The sequence below is a fragment of the Vicia villosa genome, linkage group LG3, assembly GCF_029867415.1.
Source record: "Vicia villosa cultivar HV-30 ecotype Madison, WI linkage group LG3, Vvil1.0, whole genome shotgun sequence".
In the NCBI taxonomy this organism is placed as follows: domain Eukaryota; kingdom Viridiplantae; phylum Streptophyta; class Magnoliopsida; order Fabales; family Fabaceae; genus Vicia; species Vicia villosa.
This window is the reverse complement of record NC_081182.1, coordinates 7,501,353-7,512,906: the sequence shown is the minus strand read 5'-3', so window position 1 is coordinate 7,512,906 and position 11,554 is coordinate 7,501,353. Positions and strand designations below refer to the sequence as shown.

The 11,554-nt window shown below is 38.5% G+C and overlaps 1 protein-coding gene across 1 annotated transcript; it reads right to left on the bottom strand.

The window, feature by feature from the left end:
- Positions 1 to 984: 984 nt before the first annotated feature.
- Positions 985 to 3,104, bottom strand: LOC131660197 (protein mago nashi homolog). The gene is made up of 3 exons (XM_058929374.1): positions 2,724 to 3,104; positions 2,451 to 2,627; positions 985 to 1,220 (listed from the first exon to the last, which is right to left on the bottom strand). Exons 1-3 carry the CDS (start codon positions 2,940 to 2,942, stop codon positions 1,161 to 1,163), a joined length of 456 nt encoding a protein of 151 aa, XP_058785357.1. The 5' UTR covers positions 2,943 to 3,104; the 3' UTR covers positions 985 to 1,160.
- Positions 3,105 to 11,554: the final 8,450 nt, after the last annotated feature.

Here is an 11,554-nt window from a genome sequence, read left to right as displayed (position 1 = left end):
TTTCGACTAATTCCGTCATTTGTCGTCTAACCTCCATTTCCTCCACATGGTCCTCTCCGTTTTGTTTCTCCATTGTTTCTTTCATTGCTAACAATGCTTCAAATCCACGTTCATTTACCCTCGTGTAGATACCATAAAGCAGTCCCAGAAGGAAACTGCTCTAATTCCAGTTGAAAGAAACTGATACTAAATGATAAAATTTAATAGTAATTACAATGAGTTTTCCAACAAATTCGAGAGTCTTGGTTCTCTCCTTTCCAAGAATTTGAGAGCTTGGTCTCTCCCTTCCGAATATAACCTCTTCCTAATTTTCAGCATGCCCTGAACATGGTTCTGGTTCCCTTTTTATTCTACCTAGTTTTGTAATTGCGCCTAATAATAATTGTTCCTCCTAATAATAATTGTTCCTCTAATAATACTAATGGTTGCTCTTAGACTCTTTAATTGCTACAAGGCAGTTCATATGCCCGACACTTCACAGAATAGAAGATCCACATTCTATTTGATTTCTAATAATTCTTAAAGTCTAACAGAGTCATCCTCCACTATGGCTATACAATTTATTGTTGCATGAAATAAATGTCGCAGAAGCAAGGTAATAATAACACATACTAGAGGGTAGAGTCATTTTTATTTATTTGGTATGTGAAACAAAATGTTCAGTTCAAATATCCAGCTCCATGAATAGAAAAGCTTCAAGAATCTAGAACTATTCCTGATATCATGTTCAAGTTTTCTCTCTATCTCTATCGTGTATAGTGTAGACGGTGAGAATATTCCACATGTAAAGTTGAAGTTTAAGCCACTGCTTCAAAATGATAATTATAAGTAAAAATCATGTCAATGAATACCTCAAGTTTTTGAAACATTAAAGGCTCAATGGAACTATCACTTTAGTTTTGTATTTGACAAGTACACAGTTGTAAGTTGTAACTAGATGAAAGAGGACAACCACGGAAGCAAGTCAAGGAGAAAGAATATCCAAATATCCAAAAGATCAAACATACAAAAAACTAATATTTTGTACAAAAGTAATCCATTCAAATCAGGTTTTCCTGTTCATCACCAATACAAATGTCAAACTTCATTAGCTAAAAGTGAAAGGTTGTTAAAAGAGGCACATTCCAAAGAGGACAAACTTATAAATACTTGAAACGTATTTATATAGGCTTGATCTTGAAGTGAAGTGAAATAAGAGAGAAGACAAAGCACTTCAAATCCTGCAAAAATATGTATAATTAGCAAGAATAAACCAAGGACGCTAGCTGACATCAAACAAATCTAGAACTGGGTAACTAATGGGGAGGCAACAATATATAAGCAAAACAAGATAATATCATATAACAGGGGATGTATAAATCACTCTCTAAAACACTGATGAAATACAGTCAAGAAATCACAACAATGGAATTCTAAAGTATCAGTCAAAGCATTGAAACCATTACAGCAACTATATTGAAATCCCAACATCAATATCCACTATATTGGTGATTTTTATGTTGCATAGTAATGATTTATTTAAGTTGCTAGGTCAGTTTATTTTCAGTTGTCTTCATTGAGTTATGTGCGCTTTGACTAATCCTCAGTCCCCGATCAAGGCAATTACTTCTGTTTAGTTGTTAAGCAGTTTTAATATGCTTAAATTTCAAAGAAAAATCTGAAATACAGAGTCATGTACCTAATTAATTAATTTTCTATCATACTACTTATTTTAGCCTTAGAATATGAAGAAAAAGTGGCTTTGTTTCTGTTATTTGTTACCTAAATCATCCTTGTGCTGCTTAGTCCTCTAATTCATTTGCACACCTAACACTGAGTCAGTGAATTCAATTCTTTTCAAATTCAGATACTTCTTAAATATCCACATGTTCTTCAAGGATGGACAGGGATCAACTTATGCTTCCTCACTCCATTTCCCTCAAGCTAGTTTGCTTAAATGGTCATGTGACAAAATTAATTATCGCAGGAAACAAGAGCAGTCTATAAGCAGCTTTTGGAATTACAATTTAACTAGTTCAAAAAAGTTTTTCTACTGATTATTTCTTTACCATCATGACGAATTTACAAACTTGATGGTGTTGCCATTGGCGTACAAGGGACAGTGTTGTGGGATTCTTTACTAGCAAAGATTCAAGTTTCATTTATGGGGAAACCCCAGTAACAATATCCCTCTGAAAAATATGAGCTTGGTTTTGGTTGTTAATCTCTTCTATGGAATTATACCAAATCTCAAAAGTCTAACTACTGTTGATGTTAAAATTATGTAAACCATCCACATATTAAATATGAGAGTTTGTCCTATTCAGTTTGATGATCTTCAGGATTCAACCAAAATGATTTTGTAATGACTCATACTTATCATCATGTTCAAGCTGCATTTGACAGACAATATGCAAAACTAACCACACTAAAAAAAAAAAACCATGAAAACAATCAAAGAGCAGAATCACCTGAACAAGATAGTAAAAGATGCGAAGCCCTTCAGGATCTGCGCTGCTTTGAACGTCGACAAGAGACCCAATCTTGGACGTTGTGAAGGAGATATGCTCATTCCCCATCACAATCTCAAGCTCCTGACGCCCCACCCGGTCCGGCTCCGGCCAGTTGTTATCATCTTCCTTCATAATCTGAATTTTGTCACCAATACAAACCAATCAAAAAAACTACAGTAAAGGAATTAACGGAATTGAAAATAAAATGAAATTAGGGTTAGGGTTTGTAACCTCGCTATCGGAAATGATGCGGCGACACTCGCGAAGAACGGCGGGAGTGAGGTAAACCTCCTTGCGAATGATGGTATCGTTTTTGTAATTGGAGTTGTTAGCATATCGAAGCTTGCCATCGGGTCTGAACTCGAACTCCAAGAATTCGTGACCGAATTTGCCCTTATGTCCAACATAGTATCTCAAGTAGAACTCTGTGTTCTCTTCTTCGGTCGCCATTACTCAAACAGAACTGAAGAGATTGAAAAACGAACGGAGGAGGAAGAAGAAGCGTTACCTTGAGGAGTGAATGAGTGCAGTAATCGGAGATTGTTTGCCGGCGCCGCTACTGCAACAACCAAAGAATGGTTATACTCTCTTTGATAGTATAAATTTGAAAGAAACAAAAAAATTCACATAACCATATTTTTTTTAAAAATAATTCCTAAATATATTTTCACAATAAATATCAGAATTTTTTTTTTGAATAACCAATTTTTTAAAAAAAATTTCTGAAATATCCAACTTTTCAAAAAAATTCCCCAAATGTTCATTTTTTGCTATTTAATACACGTTGTCGCCAGGGGGGTGGCGACAACACTGGGCTTTAAGGGTATTCGCCAGTGGGCCTGGCGCCCATGTGTATTTTTTAGGTGTTGTCGCCACCCCCCTGGCGACAACACCCCCCCTTTATTTTTTTTTTCTTTTTTTTTTTGTAATTTTTTTTTCTTTAACATATTGTCCTCCTAATTTTTTTCAGTATTTTTTTTTTAATAACTACAATGTTTTAATAATTTTTGTTAGTTTTTTTTTTAGTTTTTTTTTTAACAACAATTTTTCAATAAATTTTTTATATTGTTTTTTTTATCTATCTTGTTAAAATTATTTTTGGAATATAAATGTTAATTAACTTATTTATAATTTAGTTTCTGAACATGGTTAATAATATATATTTTATTGGTCAATGAAGTAGTGGAAGTAGTTAATGAATTATAAGTAAAATAATTAATCAATAACTTATATTTTTGTGGTTAATATAGTTGTGAAGTTGGTTAGTAAAACAATGTTATATTTATATTATAAAATAAATTTTAAGATTATATAATATTGAAAAAAAATAATATTATTTTAAAAAATATTAAATACATTAAAATATAAGTTGGACATTCGTTAAAATAATTATATATTAAGATACAATAACGATACATTGACGATAGAAATACATTAAAATTAAAGACATTTCAAAAAACATTAACGATACAAATACATTATAATTAAAAACATTACAAAATACATTCAAGATACAAATAAAAATCTTATTGCGCGCCACGTGGACCATGGTACGATCCACACTGAGGTTGTCGAATGGGTCGTGTAGATGGGTCACGAGTTGGTAATGCCCCCCTATTCCCGCGACGACGCCCCCCTCTATTTGGTACGTCTTGTGCCATAGTCGACGGTCCCTGAATGAAACCTGGGTCTTCAGCATCTTGACCTATAGAATTCCCTCCATATGATAGGCGGGTGCCCGCGGCGCTGTCGAAGCTGTGTCTAGGCGGGTTAAAATTTCTCCTAGTGGGTGCAGCCTGGAAGTTTTGGAAGTCGGTGGTGGATCCGGTTTGGTTAAAATACAATGGTTGTGGCGGTGTGTTGAAGTCAAATTGTTGGCTGGGGTACTGTGATGTGTGTTGGTCGAATGTGGTGTATTGCGGGTATTCTTCTTCTATGCCCATGTCGGGGGTCATTGGTGGTGATCTTGAAGAGCCCCCCGCATGGAATTCCTGAAAATGTGATCTAGAAGAGCTCCCTGCATGGAATTCTTGATTTTGTGGTTGAGTTTGGGATGAAAAAAACGGGTGGAGTTGTTGGGAATGTTGTTGGTAAAAAGGTGTTTGTGGTTGCATTGGTTGTTGGTGGTAACTTTGTTGTTGTTGTTGTTGTTGGTGTTGTTGTGGGTAATGTTGTTGTTGGTAATTTGGTGGTGGTTGTTGTTGTTGTTGGTAATTTGGTGGCGGTGGGTGTTGTTGTTGTTGGTGGTAATTTGGTGGTGGTTGTTGTTGTCCTCCAAAATATGGAGGTTGTGCTCGCGGGTCAGCTAAATAGAAAGGGGCAGACACAATCATTTCTGGATTTGTGACGGTCCTGTACCAGTTTACATACTCAACAGTTGGCTTCATTTCTCCCGGCGCCACAGGAAATTCTAGAACCGTTTTTGATCGACGAGCCCATATTTTACGCTGCTCTATGGCAAAGGACTTGTAATTTTGTACGTACCACTGTTCGCTAACCTTCGCAAGATGCCAACGTCCCAAACAGTCAGGCTCAGGTGGGTCAGGGATACCTTGATGCATGCCGAATTGGAGCTTCACACGGTCACTCGGGTGCATCTCCACAGTGGTGAACCGTATGATGGGTGATTTTGCTGTCCAAATAGCCGCCTCGTCAAGGTCGGGTACGTGGTCCAATTCCAAGTAAGGACGCCAAATAAACTGCAAAGCAAATAATATTAATTTCAGAATATAGAAGATAGTTATTTTTAAAAATATATTTAGAAAATGGACATTTTTAGAGGTATTACTTCTTGGGGTCCTAGTCGATCTAATAGCTGGCGGTAGAAAATGATTTTGGAATCAGGCGTTTTGGACCAATCCATTCCGAGTGCATTGAACCTAAACACATTAAAAGATATAAATCAATATAGTTACAATGATGATGGAATAAAAAGCAATAATTAAAATAAGATCCAAACGTTACCTTGAAGCGTAAGGGAAGGCGTAACTGTTTGGATTTGCAGGGGCCAATATCGGCATCCTCCACCATGCCCATGTTTGTAGCAAGAATGCACATCCACTAAATGTACAAACATCCTTTTTTGCACATTTGCATAAGGAACTATATAGGTATGCCAACACAGCCGAACCCCAGCTATATGTCTTTATTGCATCAATGTCCCCAAGTAAACACAAGTACATAAAATTAACACTATTTCCCGTGCCTTCGGGAAATAGAAACCTACCAAACAACAACATAATATACATCCTAGTTTTCCGCAGTATAGTTTCTTCGTCAGAAAACTGATCCAATTGAATCCCAACATAAGCTTCCTGAAGGCCAGCAAGCTTTATACCTTGGCCCCTACCCCTTTGTTGCCCCTCACCCTCTATTAAATCCACACCCAACAATTCGACGCATAGGGCGTTTGGTTGTTGGACATTTCCATACACTGCCTTTCCATTTGTTCTGAGACCCAACAACATGTACACGTCCTCTAGAGTGACGGTACATTCACCCATTGGAAGGTGAAAAGTATGAGTCTCAGGCCTCCAACGCTCACACAATGCTAATATAAACTTCATATCAACTGAGGTATGTGTTAAGTTCATTACCTCACCAAATCCCGCACGTTTAACGTAGTCCACAATCAAAGGGTCAGGAGCAATCATCTTACCAGCACGGGTCCTAAATCTCGTGACATCCTATAAAAAAAACACCTCCCATAAGTATTTGAAATTAGTAAATTTAAGTAAAAAAAATTAAGTGTTTACTAAAACTTACATAAGTGGCAATGTTTGCAATGGTGCCTCGATGCTCTTGACCCATAGTTAGGAGAGACATTTTTGTTGATGATGAAACACAAAGTTGCTCTGATGATAAGTTGCTCTGATGAAAGTATAAGATGTGATGAAGAAAATGAACAAGTTTGGGAACATATTTATAGCCAAAATGCATAGGTTATTACGAGATTCCCTGCAGTGTCTTGTCCCGTCAAGTCTGTGGTGGGGACGAGATTCCCTGCAGTGTCTTGTCCCGTCAAGTCTGTGTGGTGGGGACGAGATTCCCTGCAGTGTCTTGTCCCGTCATGTCTGTGGTGGGGACGAGATTCCCTGCAGTGTCTTGTCCCGTCATGTCTGTGGTGGGGACGAGATTCCCTGCAGTGTCTTGTCCCGTCATGTCTGTGGTGGGGACGAGATTCCCTGCAGTGTCTTGTCCCGTCATGTCTGTGTGGTGGGGACGAGATTCCCTGCAGTGTCTTGTCCCGTCATGTCTGTGGTGGGGACGAGATTCCCTGCAGTGTCTTGTCTTGTCATGTATGTGGTGGGGGGACTAGATTGCTATAGAGGCATGCATTCTTGTCATGCTAAATTATGTTAAACCATTGCATGCACCGATTTATCATATACTTTTATTTTTTATTTAGATGTTTTTATTTTTATTTTAATTCATTTAACACATATACTTATTTGAATCTTGTGCAGAATTATTGCTTCATTTCTTGCATGCATTAGCCTTGTGTAAGAGGTGGGGACGAGAATCTTTTGTGTCATGCATTAGTCTGGTCTTGTCATGTTTATGTTAGATTTTGAGAATTTTATATTATAATAGATTTTAATTCATTATCATAATTTGTGACATGCATTACAATAATTTTTAATTCATTTACAACATACAATTATAATAGATTTTGAGACTTTTATATTAAACTAGCGCAGATATATATATTATGGAAAACATTAATTCATTCATTCATTAAAAAGGTACATTGACAATAACCAACACAGAAACCAAAACATCTAAGAAAATAACACATAACAACTTGTAGTACACGCTCGATCATTGCAACAAACACAACAACACTTAATCTAAACTACTCGAGTATCACTGCAAGAACAAGTGGATTTTCAACGCCTCGGTTAACCTCTCCACTGTGTGTCCAAAACATTAGATCCACGTCCACATCGTCTTTCACACGGTCCCAATAATACATGTAGGTGCCTTCTGGATTATTATCCGTCAACGTAATGTATGGACAACGGTAATCTATCTGTTTAACTTTTCTGGTCGGACCATCTAGTTGACGAAACCCAGTGTTGATGGCTCTAACAATTCTCTGGAAATTCCAATGGGGGTTAAGGCAGACACGCATGTGACTACCTTCCTAAAAAAAAACGACAGCCCAAACTGAGTTCATTTTTAGTGTTTGTAGTAAGAATGAAGAAAGAGTTGGTACTTCAACTCCACACACACACACCTTTATTTATAGTGGGTGAAATACCGCGGAACATAATTTTGCTAATTATTAATAACTTCAATATCAATTGGAAACTTTGTAATGTTAAAAAAACCATTTCATTAATATATGCTCAGAGCATTTAATTGGACGGTACAGAAGTAGCTGAAATGATAAAGAAACTGCAACATCTAGGATATTACAACGGTTAGGACAATGTCTTCTCTGTCCTCCATCATTCGAGTGCATTGAATGTCGTCCTCCATTGTCTCCCACCAACGCTGTCTTTCAAGAAAAGCACCTCCCCTTGTTCTAAGTCTCTTGATAGATCTGATTTGTTCGCCTTGACTCCACTCTCCCTCCAAAAACCTGAGAAGGGTTCTCTTAAGCTGGTCCATGGATTGAATGTTCCAAAACATTACCTGCATGGGAGGTTTGACGGCAGAGAAAATAACGTATCCGTTCCTTCGAACTATGGGAGGTTGATAGTCCAAACGCCTTACAGGTGGTGGAGGCTCAGTAGTCCGGTGCGTGCTATCTGGCCTTATTCGAGATCTCATTTTTTCGTGTGTGTACTGATGCACACAAGAAACCCTAATTTATAGAGGGACAATTAGGGTTTCATTTACAAGGGAAAAACATAAACAATAATTTTGAAGAATACAAATTAGGGCCCCACATGGTCCCCATCTGTTTTTTGTCCTTCGCATGCGTCCGAAACGAGTTCCTGTACCCTAGCATGCGCCTGTAATGATTCCTGAAGCGATTCCTGATAGATTCCTGCAACGATTCCCCCTATCTTCATGCATGCAGCCCTATCTTTTATGGCATGCATTAGTCATGTCAAAGTTACTATCTTGTGCAGAATTATTGCTTCATTTCTTGCATGCATTACCCTTGTGTAAGAGGTGGGGACGAGATTCTCTTGTGGCATGCATTAGTCATGTCAAAGTTACTATCTTGTGCAGAATTATTGCTTCATTTCTTGCATGCATTACCCTTGTGTAAGAGGTGGGGACGAGATTCTCTTGTGGCATGCATTAGTCATGTCAAAGTTACTATCTTGTGCAGAATTATTGCTTCATTTCTTGCATGCATTACCCTTGTGTAAGATTTCTTGCATGATATATAGGAACTACTTCACATACTATTTTTTACAACCATCACAACTTTCCCAAACATTTCTTCCTTTTGCAACACAACACAATTCTCACATTTCTTCTTTCACAAACACATTTCAAAATTATGGCATCCACCTCGCAGTTCAAAGTTCGTGTTCATATGAATGGTGAGACATACCACTGCGACACAAACGGTTTTCTATTTAGAAACACAAACTCAACACGTTTTGCTCTAAATAGACAATCAGATTTCTCTTATCTAAAAAGGAAAATCGAATCCAAAATAAGAGAACCAGTGTCTCAGATATTTTACCGACAACCCCTTCTTCAACCTAACAACTCAGTCATGTTTTGTCAATCAGAGATAACAACTGACTTAGAGGTCCAAAACATGCTCCTCACCCATGAGTATTTTGGTTATGATTATCTGGAACTGTACGTAGTGGTTGAACAAAATGCTCCTTCGCAAAATATTCAGTCACAAGTTATTGATCCTGTTGTTGATGACGAACAACAACCCGAGCATGTCATTGACGAAGAAACTGATATAGAAGATGTTGTTGATGAGTTGGTGAATCGTGAATCCGAAGATGAAGGTGACGAAGAAGTTCCAGTACCGGATCCAGTACCGGATACACGTGCATATTCACCTCCGGCACATTTCACAACGCTTAATTTAGGAGAGGACGAGCCATCGTCCGATATGTTCTACAATCCATACATGAGGTCAAGCGAGGAGTTGAAAGAGGGTGACACGTTTCGTTCGAAGGATGATTGTCTGTTGGCTATAAAAAATTGGCACTTAGCAAATTATGTTGATTTTAAAGCCGATCGATCAAATCCAGAGAGAGTCACTATTGCATGCAAAAACCCGGAATGTGGATACATGCTGAAGGCATCATTCAGAAAGAAGTTTAACGCGTGGGTGATACGTTCGATATCTCAAGCCCACACCTGCGTCACCACTAACATGGCGCAAGATCATCGAAAACTCAGTCATGACATGATATGCCATACCATCATTCCTCTGGTCGAAACTGACCCATCCCTGAAGGTGAAGACAATTATTTCTCATTGCGTTTCTGTGTTCAAATACAGACCTTCGTACAGAAAGGCTTGGTTGGCGAAACAGAAAGCAATTGAAAGAGTCTACGGCAACTGGGAGGAATCGTACCAACAACTTCCTCGCTACCTGGCTGCACTGCAATTGTATTCACCTGGGACTGTTAGTATATTGGAGACACTGCCGGCACAGTCCCAGGACGGAACCCCTCTCGAAGGTAATGGAATCTTCCATAGACTATTCTGGGCGTTTCAACCATGCATCGTCGGTTTTGGTTTTTGCAAGCCGATTATTCAAATTGATGGAACGTGGCTGTATGGGAAATACAAGGGAACTTTGTTGATGGCGGTCGCGCAGGATGGAAATAGCAACATTTTTCCAATAGCATTTGCTTTGGTAGAAGGCGAAACAGCTGCTGCTTGGGGTTTCTTTCTGAAGAATCTCCGAGCTAGAGTCGCTCCACAACCTAATCTTTGTTTGATTTCTGACAGGCACGCTTCTATTGAAAGCGCATACAACAATCCGGCAAATGGTTGGCACAACCCTCCGTCTAAGCATGTCTACTGTATTAGGCACATAGCACAGAATTTTATGAGAGAGATCAAGGATAAATTTTTGAAGAACCACTTGGTGAACGCGGGGTATGCCTTAAACCAACCTGGATTTCAATACTACCGCCGAGAAATAGCGTTGACAAATCCAGATGCAGGGAGGTGGATTGACAGCATTGATAGAGCAAGATGGACTAGGTCATACGACGATGGGGCTAGGTGGGGCCACATGACTACAAATCTTGTGGAATCAATGAACGGGGTTTTCAAAGGCATACGAAACCTACCTGTAACTGCCATTGTTAGTGCTACGTATTTTCGGATGGCAACTTTGTTCGCCACACGAGGCAAGAGGTGGAATTCAGTGTTACAAACACAACAGGTATATAGTGACGTCTGCATGAAATATATACAACAGGAATCTGCCAAGGGTAACACTCATCGGGTGACCGAGTTCGACCGTCATGGCCACACCTTCAGTGTAAAGGAAACAATTGACCACAATCAGGGACTTCCACGACAACAGTATCGCGTCAATATCCCAGATCGTTGGTGCGACTGTGGCCAATTTCAAGCATTTCGCATGCCTTGCTCCCATGTCCTTGCAGCATGTTCACATACTCACTTTGATGCATTATCTTTGGTATCAGAAATTTACAAGGTTTCAACGTTGCTCAACGTATACGACAATTACTTCCCGGTGGTAGCAATGGAAGCATATTGGCCTGTGTACGAGGGGGAAACAGTTTGGCATAACGATTTAATGCGTCGGAATAAAAGCGGTCGACCAAACAGCAGGCGTATTAGAACCGAGATGGACGTAACTGAAAAAATGCAGAGGAAGTGTAGTATATGTCGTGAGGTAGGACATAATAGGACCAAATGTCCCAATCGTGGATCTAGTTCCACAACATAGTTATTAGTTTCCTTGATGTATGTAATTTACTTTTTCAATGAAATGAACTTTTTTTTTTTTAAATTTTATGGGTTACAACACAAAAAAAAAATTACTAAATAAAAAAAAGTTCATGGTACATATTGAAAGAAATTACCAAATATTACCATGGAGAACATATTTGGAACCAACAAAATTTACAAAGATTTAAGAG

Coding starts and splice junctions, on each gene's coding strand:
- LOC131660197 (XM_058929374.1), bottom strand. CDS start 2,942: ATGGCGACCGAAGAAGAGAACACAGAGTTCTACTTGAGATACTATGTT. Junction 2,628..2,723: donor GCATCATTTCCGATAGCGAG/GTTACAAACCCT, acceptor GACAAAATTCAG/ATTATGAAGGAAGATGATAA. Junction 1,221..2,450: donor TCTTTTACTATCTTGTTCAG/GTGATTCTGCTC, acceptor ATATTTTTGCAG/GATTTGAAGTGCTTTGTCTT.